At 41.7% G+C, this 17611-nt stretch overlaps 1 protein-coding gene across 3 annotated transcripts in view; it reads right to left on the reverse strand.

Moving 5' to 3' along the window:
* RAD50 (DNA repair-recombination protein (RAD50)) overlaps positions 1–17611 on the reverse strand; it is a 446299-nt gene that overhangs the window by 285756 nt on the left and 142932 nt on the right. For all 3 annotated transcript variants that reach the window (XM_089428359.1, XM_089428350.1, XM_089428366.1), the window contains exons 5-6: positions 514–628; positions 29–257 (exon numbers count right to left, since the gene is read on the reverse strand). In XM_089428359.1, coding sequence (XP_089284485.1) covers positions 29–257; positions 514–628 — 344 coding nt within the window. The remainder of the gene's footprint in view (positions 1–28; positions 258–513; positions 629–17611) is intronic.

Raw genomic sequence — 17611 nt, forward strand, 5'->3', positions numbered from 1 at the left:
AAAATATTTAAAAAAAAAAATAGAAAACCTTCATTTTCCTCAGCAAGGGCTGCATATTGTGTCTGTTGAAGCTTAAAAAGAGTGCTCCTTTTAGTGTCTTTAACCCGAACTTCTGCTTGCAGGTTTCTTATATCTTTGAGAGTTGTCTCTATCTGATCTATTTTGGTCTGTATAGTCTGAACATTTTTCTCCAATTCTTGGATTTGCATTTTCACAGCTGAAGTTTTTTCTTGATCCTGTTCAATGCTTTCACGGAGCTGCCAATATAAAAACAACTATCTGAAGTTGAAGTGGAATTTATCAGCCAAATGAAATCTAAAATGTATGAGCCATGACTTCTCATAAGCATGTATGCCCAGCTGTGCCATCAATGGCCATGTTCTACACATACAAAATGATTCCAACGGCTATGAAATGTCCCAGCTATTGGTAATTACTACCCAAACAACAAAAGCTAACCTGACTTTTCAAAAATAAAAATTGAAGCATAAAAGTACATTAATTGCAAAATACCTTGTACGCTGCATCTTTTAATGTTTGCAGATTCTCTAGCTTCAGCTTATGCATCTTGATCTCCTGGGCTTGGTCTTTGTGAAGTTTCTTCATCACCTCCAAGGCCTTTGTGTATCTGACGAAGAAAAGAGTTCACCAATCTGAGCATAATCAATATAAACCCTTGAAGTCAAATAAATATCTACCTATAAAACCTAAGTACAATATTAATGAGTGAAACTTCAACTTCTAAGAATAATTAAGTTCCTTAGACTTCCTTGCATTTAGAGATTGAAAATGTTGAAGGAAAAAGGTGACAAAAACAGTATAAAATTGCTGAACCCAACAAAATCCAAGACTGTTAAAATTGGCAACTAGGACCAAATTCCACTTTGGACAGCTTCTTTGGGAAAGATATTTGCGGCTTTGAATTCCTCTTTTGGAGAGGACCAAAATTGACCTAAATATCATTAAATTTGGTCAAGGAGAAATGTGCTTTTGATTTTATGCCCTCCCATATGCAAAACGGTCAAGGTTGGCTTCACCTCCTTAATGTCCAACCAACATGTCTCTTATTCCTATATATAGTAATGCTTCCTACATCATTTGATATATCATCAAGGACCATATTTCTTCTGAAATAAGGTGCGTATCAGGCTAGAGTGTTCAAGGGCTAAGAGCCCAGTTTGTCTGTTTGGGTACAGCATTCTGTGGGAGAAAGGGCCGCAGTTGTCTCTGGTTTGCCGTAGCCAGCAAGGAGGCTCGTAGGGCTATTTGGTGGCAGTTGAGGGCCTCAGATGACTTACTATCACAGGCCACAACTCAGAGAAGAGGTTATATGACTTTCAGTGTTTTTCTTTGTATCATATATGTCTCTGTTCAGGCCGCAGGAAAGGAACACTACAGCCGCAGGTTGAGTCATTTGTTTCAGGGGTCATAAGGCCTTGGAAGGCAAGACCCTTCAAGCCGCAGTCACTAGAAGGCACTGCGCAGTGGATCAAGCACTCCTTTCTTTGTTCGAGACTATTTCGTATAGCTGCTGATTCTGGGTTGCTGTAAGGTATGTTGAGGAGCCTCTAACCCTAGATCTGTCTAGGAATGACTAGAAGTGGACTACAAGGTGCATACCAGTAAAATGAGGATTCACCATATTTAGAATATTAGTTTAGGGCAGTTGGTATGCCCTAACCAGTCTTGTTGATGCACTATGTGCTAGATCCTAATCCTTATTGTACTATCTCACTCTGCTGAACATTTGATCAGTGAAGGACAATCAGTGAACAATAGGACAAAGTGTGATCCTTAAGTCGATCTCGCCTATTGTCACTAGACAATAGGATAGACTCATAGAATGAGATCATTAAGTCGATCTCACCTATTGTCACAAGTCAATAGGATAGAGTGTGATCCTTGCCCTTGTGGTAAGTAGATCTCGCATATTGTCCTTGGATAGAGGGTGGTAGCTTTAGCTCCCTTATGATGTCAAATTCTTCTTCTTTTAGATTCGATAGTGTTCAGCAAATGAGCAGAGATGAGCGGAGATGAGCAGAGACAACATTTGACTTGATGATGACAAGAAATTAGAGATGGGCCATATGTTGCAGTTGGAAATTTCTCTCTAGCTGAGAGGGGGTGTTAATTTGGCAGCTCAGGGACAAATTCCCTCCTTTGGACAGCCATCCTCATCTAGAGAAGACCCTTTGTGCCCTTGGAAGTGTTATCACAATTTTAGTTGATAATTTTTAAAGCGCTGACAACCAGAGTAGCAGCACAAATTTGTAATAAACAGGGCTCAAGCGCTGAAAACAGCAGTGTCAATGTTTTTGCAGTTTTGAAAATCTAAAATTGCACTGACAACAAGAGTAGCGGTGCGAATTTGTGAATCCTATATTTACTGTCAATAAAATTCATTATTCAAATCAAATTAACTGTCAAAAATAAGATTCAAACATGGCATCTAATGTCGAACTTTATCCCCACAATTTTAACTGTAAAAACTTTTTTCGAATTTCAAAGTTGTCGAACTTGAACACAAACACGAACAAGGTGACTGAAGCTCACAACCAGCCAACAGGGAACCTAAGGCCATGAACCTAATGACATTACATGTAGTCAAGGCAAACAATGAGGCCATATTTGGGGCTAGGGTCCATGAGGGAGACTTAAGAGCTCTCAATGTATGTTTAATAGATTTCAACCCTAGTAAGCTTGTTGATCTCTCACTTAGACAAGTGGAATGACCAATGGCATCCAAAGAGTAATTGAAACGAGGGAGACACGAATTATAGAGAAATGAAGTGGCCTCATACAACCAGCATCATCTACACAAAGAAAGGAAAATCTATTCGAAATGCTAAGAGCAAGATAGGGGAATCTGTACCGACCAGAGGAAGAACCCCCCATAGTACAAACCCTACAAAGGAAGAAAACATCTCTGAACATGTTCTCCAAGTGTAAAGGCTAGTCCTTCTTGCCGCAAAATCTAGCAAGCCTTATAGAGGGAAACACTACAAGGTGCAACCTAGACCAAGAAGCAACAATGGGGTAGTGACTCACTATCACCATAGCCAAAACCATATGCTCTTTATGGACTTTCACCAATGGGAGGAGTCTCGATAGGAGAGAGATCACTTAGAATAGGTAATCTAGGTTTAATGTGTGAAATGATCTCACTAGGAAGTCTTTAAGAAAAACACAATTTAAGTTCAAGGCTTCATGAGGAAGTAATTCACTTTCTATGAAGAGAACTAGAAATAAGGACACCAGACTTAGGGTTTGATAAATTTGATGAGTGTTGGAGTAACTAAAGGTCAAGGCAAGGAGAAAAAGTTTCTTACAATGTATATTAACTATGCCAATGCTCATTAAACCTTCAATGAAACCCTTAAGTTGAAGGAAGGAAAACTAGGGTTTCCCTATCAAGCAAACAACTAGGGCAAGGAAATTTATGGATGAATTGAAGTGAATGTCCACCAAAATGATAAATTTGGTGACAAATACTATCCTATTGATGTTTAGGCCAATGTGGAAAAATTCGGAGTCAAGATTAAATCAGCAAGGGTCCAAAAATTGAAATAGACGTTAAAGTCCGGACCTTTTTGAAAAAGTTGGCAAAAAGTCGGCAAAATTAAAAGAACACAAAAATATTCATTTTTTAAAAAATCCCGACTTTTTCAATAAAATCTCAACTTTTTCAATAAAATCCCATTTTTCAAAAAAAATAAAAAAATCGTTAAAAAAACTACCTCATTCACGATTTTTTGGAAAAAGTCCCAATTTAATCCAGACTTTTTCAACTGGAAAAAAATTGGCAAAAAATCAGCCAATTTAATCGGCCATCCAAAAAAAATCGCATTTTGGGGATTTAATCCCGACTTTTTCCACACTGGTATGGGTTCCCCTACCGCCAAAATTCCTCTTTCCTAGGGATTTGCACCAAACCCTATTTTCCTAACATAGCCTTCAAAGGGCCAAATTTGAGGGAGAGAAAATATAGAGAAAATTTAAGAATGGTCAGCAAGAATTTGGATTGATGCCTTATCCCTTATGAATATGGTGTCTAAGATGATAAAGATTAGCCAAATTTGTTCCTAAGGACGCCGAAATTTTATGCCCTAGCAATCAAATTTCTAGCATTTACCCACTCAATGGAGAAATGGAGTTTTATGGGAGAGCTACTAGGAGTTCACCACTAGGACAATGCATTACATGTGATGTATGAGTAATGCATGCAATATTCATCAAGATAGCAATTCAAAACTGATCTTCAACAAATTAGGGCACAATTTAGAATAGCCTAGAATCAAAATTCCATACATTAGACATTCAATAAATAGATATTCAACAATAAAGTACACTTACAAGACAACAAGCAAGATTTCCATCCATTATACCACAAAATATAACCAAAGAATACCAAAAATCAGATTCAAACATCAAGATGCATCCAAAGATCTCCAATCATCCACAAAAGGATAAAGTGTGAGTTCCTCTAAGGAAGTCGAAATTTTAAGAAGTGATGATGATTTTATTCAAATGAGATTCTCCTCTCCTTATATGAGGAGGTCAAAATGTTATTTAGCCTATGAGCTTGTAAATAATCATAAAATAAATTGCAACATAAGCCTAGGTCACAAGCTGACCTAGCAACCTTTGTGAAATTAAATTTATTTCCATAAATGCAAGTCGAAATGATGATGTCATGCTAGCATAGGCTTGCTTAGGGCAAGCGTTCAACTCCTCAAGTGCCATGACAAGTGTTGGCCCCTAGATCTCTCTAAATCATTTTGTATACCCCAAATGTGGGTTTGGGGCACAAAATTGGGTCTCATAGGTCTCCAACTGGTGAATAAGCTTGATTATGCTCCAACGTTGAGGGCACCAAATATGGTGTTAGCCCTCCCATGTCTCAAAGCATGAGACAAACCTCATCTGGGCCCTAGACCAACTGCGAAACCATGTGATTATCGTTGGGCTAGTTGGGCGCATGCTCGTCTAGGTGCATCATCCCATGAATAATAAAGCAAATGCAAGAACGTTGTGGGTGTTGAAGGTGCCCATGGTTGTGGATGATGCTCTACATGTGAAATTTCCTTCATTGTCGTAACTGGAAATTTAATCTTCTAACTTATGCAGTTTATTTGTCTTCATAAATTAATTCAACAAACATTGATTAATTCACAACTACAATTTTAACAAATAAATACAGGGACTAAGAAATAATGCACACACACAAAATAATTGATAACAAGATCTTGGACAATAGTCCCTAGAAAAACGCCAAAGTGGGGAAACCAATTCTGCAAATGAGGGTTTATATTATTAATTCTTTAGCGAGATTGAGAAAAACAACAACATCCTTTTGTTCACTGGCAAAGCTTTAGCATACAATTTTCTCCACTGGAAAATCAATTTGGAAACCCAAGTTTCATCTGCAAAATAAACTCGGCCTCCTTAATGCAATTCGCACTCCCTGCCTACTCTGCGCATTAGCAAAACAAAAAATCCTTGTGGTTGCCTTTAGAACTCGCACTACTCTTGGTAATCACTTTCGACAATGATCTTTGCCTCCTCCAAAGCTATTGAGCAATTCACACCTCCTTCAGGACTTGTCTCAGGCAACTGGAAATCGATCTCTACCCAGGTTTGTGCATTAGCTAATTCGCACCTACTAGTACGGCCTCTCTGCAAATAAATTTAGCCTCCCTTCCTATCACTGGAATGTTGGAATCACTGTGGAAAAAAGTTTCGAAAATTCTCTTCCCAATCTCTCTGTTGAATCCCTGCTACTAGTGTCTCCCTTTGCGCCCTTGCTCTAACTGCAAATCACACCACTGAGTAACTTTGTTGTGTGTTCTCCAAATCCCCATCAACTTGCTCTTATAATCTCTCGTTAAGCAACCAGTGACCACGACCTACGCACAATCAATCACTAAGATCATCTTGACCCGATCAAGTGACTTTTCTAAAAGTCTATAGAGCAAAATCAATTTTCCTCAATTAATCTGATTTAATTAACTAATTTCCCTAAGTTATACTTAAGAAAACAATTAATAATTGTCTAATTAATCTAATTGAGGCATTTTCCTTAGAAATAATTTCTACGTCTTGGAGATAATTATCCTCATGTGTTCCTTAGCCTCATTGACACCATAGAGACTAGAAGACATGTTTGTTGCTACCAAGAACTAACACTCCCTCTTAGTGAGAAAGGTATTCTCAACTACTCCCAACTGATCTAAAATCACCCCTAGGCGACCTCAGGAAGTTAATGAAGGTATTACAGACTCCTTTGCTGGTGTGTGTCTATGTTATCTTAGGCAACAGATCAATAAGATTGCAAAATAAACAGACACTTGAAACAATAAAAGATCACAGTAAGCAAAACAGAAACACAACAAAATTTAATAAGGAGTTCACCCAATCCTCCTGGGCTATGTCTCCTAGTCCAGCTTTCAGTGGTGGCCTTTTTATTATGTTTTTAAAGTAGAGTCTTACAATAAGGAGCTCAATTTGAGTTTCACTTGACAGAGGATGATCAGTAGGATGGCACTTGGAAATCCCAAGTCCTTGGAGTTCACAGACTCCCCTTACTGAATTTCGACCTCAATTGGTCTCTGTCTGCTCAATGCTGCCCTTACTCTGATGGTCAGCTCGGCTTCTCTGTTCTCTGGAAACCTGCCTTTCTTTCTGTGTCTCTCGGCCTTCGGCTTCTTCACTGCTTCTCTGCCTCACTGTCTCTCTCTCTTGTCTCTGTCAGCTCATGGCTTTAAAGCCAGTGCATTCCCTTTCGGCTTCCCGGCTCTCTAAATCGCCTGCCTCTGTCCACTGGGACTTCTCTGCCCTACATCATCATTGTTGCATAATGCTTCGCAAAGAGGTGGCCACCTGTCTTCTTGCAAACTAAGTGTCAGTTCTTCCTGAACGGTCATTTTTTTCCGTTATTTCCCAGATGCCTGCGAAACGGATCCTTCTGTCGACTCATCGGTCAAATCGGACTTCAAATCTTTATGCGTCATAGCTTATTTCTCCCTCGGGTCCGGTCATCCATCAGGTTGAACCTTCGCCGTTTGATCTAGAGCCCCCAGATCCTACGGTCTTCGCTTATGTCGCGCGGTTGAGTTGCTCGACCGTTAGTCCACAATGTAAGCGGTTTTTCTCTCTCCCCGCCGAACACGTGTCACTCGGTGTATGGAATTGCTGGGTCTTCGGCCAAACCCACTTACCACCCGAAATGCCTCCGATATTCTACCGGTTTTGAGCGCAGGACCCACCTATCAGTTTTAGCGCTTTCCCACGGTTTTTTGGTTTCCCTTGTGACCAAGCGCTCAGGGCTTTTCCTTCTCGAGGGGTTTTGCCCAGCGATACGGCGATTATCGCCATATCAGAAACAGCCTTTGTTTCTGGTTTGAGCTTCCCAACTGCCATTTTTGCGCCATGCACAGTCTCCATGGGCCAACGGTCAGCGCGCTTTGACCAAAGGTCCTCGTCGCTCCTTGCTGGCTGCAAATTACCATTATTCAGAGGTTATTTGTGATAGCTAGAAGATTTCTTTAAGTCTGTCATCCATTTTTAATAATCATGGAACTATTTGAGGATCCAATTCAAATCACCAACTTATCCCTAAAGTAGACAAACTTTGTCTTACGCAAGGTCTTCGTGAGAATATTTGCATCTTGTTGATCTATTGGAACATGTTGTAGCCGAACTAATCCACGTTGTACACAAACCCCAATGAAGTGGTATCTTATGTTGATATGCTTCAACCTATCATGGAATATTGGATTCTCAAAGAGCCTGATGCAACTCTAATTATCACAGTAGACATTGGTTGAATCCAACCGCTGACCAAATAATCCAATTAGCAACTTCTGAAGCCAAAAGCTCCGCATGTGTCCATGTTAGCTCTATGTATTCTACCTCTACAAAACTCAGTTCCACAGACTTCTACTTCCTACTACACCAAGAGACAACCCTAGATCCAATATTGAAGCAACACCCTAAAGTGCTTTCTCGATCCACTGACTTTATGCCCAGTCTACATCTATATATCCACACAAAATGACACCATCACCTCGAGTATATCTTGAACCATACTCGACTATACCTCGTAGATACCTCAATACATGTCTCATTGTTGTCCAATGCACTCTCTTCGGCTCCACCATGAATTAAGTAAGAGTGTTGATTGCAAAACAAATGTTTGGCCTTGTGTTGACCAAATAAATGAGAGATCCAATGAGTTGCCTATACAAGGTAGGGTCCACATCTGCATCCTTTGAGGCATCTATCTTCCTCTACTTGGTAATCATACGCATGGACGTAGGCATATAGTCCTGCATCCTAAATCTCTTCAAGATCTCCCTTGCCCATGGAATATCTCCTTGACTGTATGCCATACGGACAATCCTAAAAAATAAAGCATCAATCCCAAATCCTTCATCTCAAACTCAGCTATCAAGTCCCTCTTGCAGTCCGCTATGACCGATGATGACCCTATCAAGAAGAGATCATCCACATATAAAACCAATATGAGCAGTGTTAATTTTCCATTGTTCTATGTTTAGTACAATCACTTAGCCCAATTCTTTCTTCAATTAGCAATCATTTTCAAATCAATTTAATCTTCCAATAACAAATAGCAATTGTAAAAAGAACAGTAAATACAATGTACGATAGAAGACAACCAACAAAAATAACACGAGACACAAGACTTGGTCCGAGACCAAGAAAAAAACCTCACAAGGGGTAAAACCCTTTCAAAATTCTTCTTCTATTAGGTTGTCATCAAATGTTCGGCATAGAGATACAATATTCCAATCCAACAATGAGTCAAAGGACAACTTTGACCAATTAATTCAACTAACCAATATCCAATGAGAGATCCGTCATTCTATTCTCTAGAGCGTGGTTTGCTAAGAGAGATAGAATCAGTGATCAGGAGAGTCGCTGAGGGGCATTGAGCACAGAGAAATAGAGAAGGCAGAGATTGTGTCGGGAGAGCAACGCAGCAACCAAGGAGAGTGACGCAAAGCCAGCAAGGGCTCACGCAGGGCCACGCAGAGGCAGCCAAGTGTTACGCAGAGCACCAAAGAGGCCAATGCGTCTGATGCAGAGGCCCAGGAAGTTGACGCAGGGCCTCCTAGGGCTAACACAGGCAAAGAAAGGTTGACGCAGGGCCAGCGTGAGACAGAGGGGTTGATGCAGGGCCAGATTGGGCAGAAGCTGGGGTTGCAGAGCTGTTTTGTGCCAAGGAGCTGCCGGAAGGATTTTCCAAGGTTTCAACCAGAAGATTTCTCTCAAACTGTGAGGTATAGCTGCTAAGGAAATTCTCTGTTGGGTAGGCCAATTTCGGCACCCACATTGTACTCTGACATTGCTTAATAAGAAAACCCTCAGATAGCTACACCGGTTTTCCCGCATTGAGTTTTTCCGGGGACATTGGTCCAAAAATAATGGTGTCATGTGGTGTGTTTGCTCTTGTTTCTTTTAGTCGTTGATCTGTAATATGTTGAGCATGCATTGGTCGTTATTTTCAGTATTTAATTTGTAAATAACTTGTTAAAGAAAAAAAACAAGTAGGTAGGAATAAATCAGAAAAAGTTCATGAAGGGATTCTAAACTAAGTAAACTTAGAAACTTCAACATGGTATCAGAGGGTGATTGCAGATCACAAGAGGACTAAAAGACATTAGCCGAGCGGAGTAATAGCAGCAGAAAACAGTTGTCCCAAGGTGACAAGTTGTTTCTAGCAGCAAAGAAGCCAAGGAAGTGTGACGCAGAGCCACGCAGAAGAAGCTGGGAACTGTGCAGAGCCTCAGAGAGGCCAGTGTTCCTGACGCAAAGCCAGCGTGGCACAGAGAGGGGCTAACGCAGTTCATAGAGTGGCAGTTGCTGGAGTCTAGAAGGCTGTAGAAATATTGCAAAGTGGAGTTGGTGAGGTACTGCAGTCAAAACAATACCTGACAAAGCAGGGCCAGAGGAGTTGTTACCCAGGGTTTCTAGCCGAGGAACCAAGATCAGCAGTGCAGTTGCACAAGACGATTAGAGTAGGCGAAATCTCGACAAGCGACAGAACGATTTCCAAGGGGGAAATCAGAACTCAAAGGGAGTCCAGAAGAGAACTTCCAGATGAGAAGTAGAGACTCAGAGGAGTCGAACAGAGAACTTCCAGGAGGGAAGTAGAGGAGCGTCATGGCACTATACAGGATAAGAGACCAGGATAGGCTGGACAGAGCATCGAACTTCGCAGTCTGGAAGGCCAGAAACTTATCAGGGTTTGACAGGAATCTTATGAAGAACTGCGCCTTGAAGGTTATAGCTGTCCTAATCGACCCCAAGGAAAATGAAAGGTACGAAGAGGCGATGGCCAGGGCCAAGTGCATTATCCTTGACGGGGTCAAGGATCATGTGGTACCACATATAGCCAAGAAGAAAACAACACTTGAAATGTGGGAGGCTCTCAAGAACCTATACCAACATACTTCTATGCAAACAAGAATGTTGCTCGAGAACCAGATGAATAAGGGTCAATCGATTGACACCTTCCTTGGAGGACCGAATGAGATCCAAGACCAGTTGACTGCTATAGGAGCGACACCGGATCAAGAGCTTATGGTGAGGACAGCCCTGTATGCTGTCTCAGAAGATTGGGAAGTATTTGTCCAAAGTAACTTGGGCAAAGGGACTCTCCTACCTTGGGACGAGATGTGGGCAGCTCTTCGTCGGGAAGAGATCAGACGGCAGTCGAAGACAGGTAGCAGCAGCAAAGGGATCAAGGTCAAGTAGGAGGAGGATGTGGCCCTAGCATTTGAGGGAAAGCAGGAGAAGCGGAAGAAGAAATATCTCTCCAAGATCAATTGCTTCCACTGTGGGGAGCTCGGTCATTATGCGACCCAGTGTCCAGGGAAGAAGAGTAAGGGAGAGCCTTCCGAGACTAAGGCAGCACCAGCACGAGTAGAGAAGGAAGTTTTGACAGACGATGACTGTGCCATGAGTGCACATGCACCACTTGAGCGAAAGTGGGGAGACATTGAGTTGTAGTCAGCGAACTACAGGCAATGAGGGGCAGGATCCTTGAGGTACGTAGCCTCTTGGATTAGACCTTGCTACGAGAGCCCCGACGAGGAGTAGCAGGATTGGCTGAGTGGGTAGAGACGGATGTGGATGGAGCAGCAGAGAGAGCTACAGTGCAGGAGTCCCAAGACAGCGCAGAGCTAGCAGGCTGCAGCAGTGCGAGAGGCATAGGAGTGTTGCACCAGTGCAGGAAGGCACAGCGAGGTGTGCAACGATGCGATATGCAGGGAGCTGCTGCTGCAACGCAGAGGTCAGAGAGAGGGAGCACTTGTCAGTGGTAGAGGGAGCTACAACATTAGTGGGTGTTTCTAGCCCGACAAGGAGGTCAGTTGGGAGATCATTTACTTACTTCTCAATAACTGAGTTGCAGTGCAGCAGTGGGCAGCACGATGCAACATGATGAGAGGAGGTGCAGTGTTGGAGAAAGGACCAACAGCAGCACAAATGCAGAGGAAGTTGCAATGCGGATGCAGTATTGGGAGAAAGGACCAACAACAGCACGGATGTAAAGGGAGTTGCCGTACAGATGCAGCAGTGGCAGTGATTGAACAATGGGCAGCAGTATAGGATGCAACAGTGTAGAGGATGTTGGGCAACAAGCCTAGCATCAGCGCAGGGACCGATGTCGGATGATCAAGGTGATATTCAGTGAAGAGTATTGCTAAAGCACAGTCCTCGCTAAGAAGGAGTGTTGATTTGGGGTAGCATCGGATGTGCTCTAGCCACGAAATTTGGTGGAGAGGTTGGGGCACATAAGATCTCCAATACCCAGAAAGGGATTGGGCAGATTCTAAACAGATCATGAGATATTAAAATAATTAATATTTTTAAGGGAGTCCCTAAGTCTAAACTTAGGGAAAATAAAATATTAATGTGTATTAATATGAATCTGTGTTAGAGTGGTCCAAAAGGCATGGATCAAGCCAGATCCAATCTTAGTCGTTGATTAGGGACTTAATCTCGGCCGTTGAGATGTCAAAAGGAAAAATATAAGAGGAGGCTTGAGGGTCACTTGGAGAACACACCAGAGTGATCAGTCATTCTACTCTCTAGAGCAGGGTTTGCTAAGAGAGATAGAATCAATGACCAGGAGAGTCGCTGAGGGGCATTGAGTATAGACAAACAGAGAAGGCAGAGATTATGCCGGGAGAGCAGCGGCGCAGCCAAGGACAGTGACACAGAGTTAGCAATAACTCATGCAAGTCCATGCAGAAGCAGCCAAGTGCTGCGCAAAGCACCAGAGAGGCCAGCATGTCTGACGCAGAGGCCCAAGAAGCTGACGCAAGGCCTCTTGGGGCTGACGCAGGTCAAGAAAGGCTAAAGAAGGGCCAGCGTGAGATAGAGAGGGGTTGACGTAGTCCAGATTGTGCAGACGCTGGGGTTGCAGAGCAGTTTTCTGCTCAGGAGTTGCCGGAAGGATTTTCCAAGGTTTCAGCCAGGAGATTTCTCTCAAACTGTGAGATATAGCTAATAAGGAAATTCTCTGTTGGGTAGGCTAGTTTCGGCACCCAGATTGCGCTATGATATTGCTTAATAACAAAACCCTCAGATAGCTGCACCGGTTTTCCTGCATTGGGTTTTTCTGGGGACATTGGTCCAAAAATAATGGTGTCATGTGGTGTGTTTGTTCTTGTTTCTTTTGTTTGCTGACCTGTAATATGTTGAGCATGCACTGGTGTTTATTTTCAGTATTTACTTTGAAAATAACTTGTTAAAGAAAAATAACAAGTAGGTAGGAATAAATTAGAAAAAGTGCATGAAGGGTTTCTAAACTAAGTAAACTTAGAAACTTCAACAGCAAAATTACTAATAATATTACTCATTTACGTTTATTAAAAAAAAAAATGAAGTCAAAACGGTCGCAAAAGAGCTCTGTCAAACGAGAGAGAGTTGCAATCAAACTTCAAATTTCTGCAATTAGCAAACTTACAGTATAACTGCTCAAAAAAGTTCGATCTTTCCACAGAAAAATACTGCTTCCAAAAATCGAAATTTTTCAAGTCAAAGTGAGTCAAAATGCCAAGTCAAACTTGGTCAACAGTTGCCCAATCATAAAGTCAACAAAGAAAATCAAAATGGCATTCTTTCCTTCGCACGAGTGAGCTCAGATGTCTTGCTTCAAACCTGTACAAACCAATCACAAGAGGAAAAGGACAGAGATGTGTTGATGTGATGCCCAAATGAGGTTACCTTGATGTGTATTTATATGCTTCTTTGGAGACCGAATTATGACTTTAGGACAACCTGTACTTTTGTGTACTTATGGGTTTTCCATTAAAAATAATATTTCTCCTTGACCAAATTAAATTCTTCCAAGGGCAAAGAGGGTTTTCTCTGGATGAAGGTGGCTCTCCAAAGGAGGAAATTTATCCTGAGCTGCCAAATCAACAGTCCCTCTTAACTAGGGAGAATTTTCCGACTGCATTATAAATCTCTTCTCAATAGTCTCGTCAACTTCATCAAGTCATATCTCGTCGCTACTCATCTTTGCTCATTTGTTGAACACTCTATAATCTAAAGAAGAAGAAGAAGAATCATCGTAGGGGAGCTCCAGCTACCACCCTATATCCAAGGGCAATAGGCAAAATCTACTTACCATAAGGGTGAGGACCACACTCTATCCTACTGACCTGTGACAATAGGCAAGATCGACTTAACGATCACACTCTGTCCTATTGTAAGTTGATATTCCCATCTAGACCGTTAAGAGTCAAGTGGTGGAACACTTGCATTCCATCACTTGAGCGAGATACAACTTACCATAAATGGTAAGGATCACACCCTATATCAAGTCACCTCAACCCATTGGCCAAATGGGGAGGACCAATCCCAACAAGCCCAGCTTGCGGGTAGGATGCCACCTGGGGTATATTCTGCCAAGTCCCAAACTTGATGGTAGGAAGTGATATCCACTTGTCATAAATGACAAGGATCACAGACATGCCCTACAGTGATAATAAGCGAGATCTACTTACCACAGGGGTAAGGATCACACCCTGTACTATTGTCTAGAGTTCCCTCAACCCCAGGAGCTCTGAGGCTCAATTCCTTGCCCTAGGAGATCAAACAGGGGGGGAAGAGCATAGCTCAGTGTTCTCAATCAGTTGGGACCCTTACTTAGGAGGGTCACCTCCATCTGTCCAAGTAGCTCTCTGAAGACCAAGAACTTCCCTTTTGGCAAAACCTTAGTGAGTATGTTTGTTATCTTCTCATCAGTGGAAATATGATGAAGTCTCACAGTTCATCAATCCACTATGTCTCGTATATAGTGACACCTAATCTCAATACACTTGGACTTGTCATGAAACATAGGATTCTCTGTTAATCGAATCCCATTCTTGTTGTCGCAATATATCATTGGCATATCCAAAACTTGCTCAAAGAGCTTTCCAAGGAGCTTCCTCAACCATACTGCCTCGCAGCTAACCATACTAGCAACAATATACTCTACCTCAATCGTTCTCAAAGCTACAGACTTTTGCTTCATGGTCATCCAAGATATCATGGAAGAACCCAAACCAAAGCAACATCCTGAAGTGCTCTTCCTATCAATAATATTTCCAACCCAGTCAGCATCAGAGTACTCGTGAATCCTCACATCTTCGGCAGCATGTCTCAGACCAAGATTAATCATCCCATGCAAACATCTCAACACATGTTTGGAAGCAACCTTGTGTGCATAAAGAGGCACAGTCATGAATTGACTCAAAAGTGTTAACTGCAAAACATATGTCCGCACAAGTCTTCAAGAGGAACATTAGTGCCCCAATCAATTTTCGATACTCGGAGGGATTCGCCAATTCAGGACCAGCAACATCTCCACATGACTTCTTGAAGTTTACTTCCATCAGTGTGGCCAAGGAATTGCATTGTACCATTCCAAATCTTTCCAACAATTTCACGACATATTCCCCTTGAGAAAGGAAAATCACTTCAGGCTTTTGGCACACTTCTAATCCCAAGAAAAAATACATCAAACCAAGGTCTTTCATTTCAAACTCAGAAGCCTACTCGAACATCAACAACTCACTACCTATCAAGAATAAATCAACATATAAAACCAAAACAAAGGCATACTTTGGACCACTTTGAAGTAGAGGTTTGGATCAACATTGTTTCTCATGAATCCAAGATTCACCAAGTAACTATCAATAAGGGCATATCAGGCTCTAGGTGCTTGCTTCAAACCATAAAGTGCCTTCTTCAACCTACAAACGTGAGCCTTCCTATCATGTACTTCAATTCCCAGTGGTTGCTCAACATATACTTCTTCCTATAACATGCCATGAAGAAATGGAGTCTTCACATCCATCTGGTGGTGTGTCCATCCTTAACTGGCAGCAAGGGCAACAATTGATCAAATAGCAATGTAAAGAGCAAGATGTGCAAATATATCATCATAATCTTCTCCCACTTTCTGGGAGAAACCTCTATCCATGAACCTCACCTTATAATTTTCAACACTTCCATTAGCTCCATGCTTGATCCTGTAAAACCACTTCGAAGTCACAACAGACTTCCCTTTCGGTCTCAAAACGACATCCCACACATCATTCTTCATAACATATTCATATTCTTGAGCCATTGCATCCTTCCATATCTTTTCTTTCACTACTTCTTCAAAGGTGGGAGGCTCGGCTTGATGGTGCTTATAGCTACCACATATCCTTGGTATCGCCATGGTTTCAAGCTTTCTATAAAGGTACCTCTGGCAACACCATGTCTTTTAGCATCTTGTAAAGTATCACGAAGCCAAAGGGGTCTCTTCCTAGTAGGAGGATCACATGGAGGAGGATCCAAGGGGTCCATAGGTTCCATAGGATCATCAACAACCTCTTTCTCTGTCTCAGGCACAGAAGGACTATCTAGTAGGTCCATGCCATCATTCTTCTTCTCAACCAAAGGTGGAGGAGGAATGTCCCTTGCTTTTCCAAGGGCAGCATCTTCATCGAATGTCACATTCTTGTTAAACTTTATAGTCCTTTGACCAGGCATGGATATTCTAAAAGCTTTAGAATTATCACAATATCCACAAACGTACCTTTGTTTCAAATGGCTTCCAATTTGTTCCTCTTGTCTTTTGGCGCATCAAAGTACACGGGGCAGCCAAAAACTCTCAAATGACCAACACCGGGCTTCATACCTTTCAAAGTCTTCTCACCCAAGGCTTGATGAGGAATCTTGTTTTGAACACAGACAGCTCTATTAGTGGCTTGCCCCAAAGGAACTTCGGCAACTTTTGATCATGCAGCATAGCTCTGGCAGCTTCCATGATGGATCTAATCTTTCTTTCAACCACACCATTATGCTCAGGATTATAAGGTACAACCATCTCTTTCTTAATTCCATCCTTCTTGCAAAAGACAACGAACTCATTTGAAGTATATTCTCCACCATTGTCGAACCGAAAAGACTTTGATTCTCTTCCCAATTTGATTCTCTATTAGAGCCTTAAACTCCTTGAACATGTCCAATGCTTCGTCCTTGTGCTTCAAATAAAATATTCATGTTTTCCTGGAGAACTCAACAATAAATATTATATAATAGAGGTAGCCACCAAGGGAGTGCACGGGCATGGGTCCACATAGGTTAGAACGAATAAGTTGAAGGATATCTTTGGTCCTGCTTTTGCTAGAGGGGAATGGTCCCCTTGACTTCTTTCTACTGGAACATCCTGGACATACCCCATCATGACTAGCTTGAACATCAAGCCTCCCAAAAACCATCTTTCTAACATTAGACAAGGCTTCATAATGTAAATGTGCCAACCTTTGATGCCATAGCTCACTTTGATGATTAATATCATGAACCAATGCCTACAATGGACATACCCCATCATGACTAGCTTGAACATCAAGCCTCCCAAAAACCATCTTTCTAACATTAGACAAGGCTTCATAATGTAAATGTGCCAACCTTTGATGCCATAGCTCACTTTGATGATTAATATCATGAACCAATGCCTACAATGGTCTTCCATAGATTCTATAGAGTCCTTCAATTCTAGATCACAAAGTGAAAGCATCCCTCATGTGAGATTCCATATGCTAGGTGAGGACCTTTCCTCTTATGAAGGCAACTCTCATTCCTTTGTCGCAGATATAGATACAAGGTTCTTCTTTAATCCAAGTACATAAATTGTTGAGAAATTTAGGGCATCAATGGTTAGGTGATTTCTCTACTTATGATAACTGCTTGTGATAGACTTTTGCTTCTTATGATCTTCTCTTTCTTGTACTTATTATAGTGTTCCTTTCATCAAGACAATTACCATATCATAAATAAATAGAAAGACAAGAGACACAGTATATAGGCGGCTTGTCAGTCAAGGCCAAAACCTCTCACTCTTTGGGAGGAAAACCCAAACGAAATTCTTCTTATAGATCTTCGATTGACGAACACCAAGACCATGACAATGACCCTTGACACTAGAATCCTCCCAAGATCAAGTCACTAGCCTCTTTTCCAACATTGCTCCTCTTCTTCCTCTTCTCAACTTCCTTTAGAATCTCGGTCTTCGTCTTCTAGGCTTCCATGAAAATCT

The sequence above is a fragment of the Pinus tabuliformis genome, chromosome 6, assembly GCF_031772625.1.
Source record: "Pinus tabuliformis cultivar Carrire ecotype Pingquan chromosome 6, CPIR1, whole genome shotgun sequence".
Lineage (NCBI taxonomy): Eukaryota > Viridiplantae > Streptophyta > Pinopsida > Pinales > Pinaceae > Pinus > Pinus tabuliformis.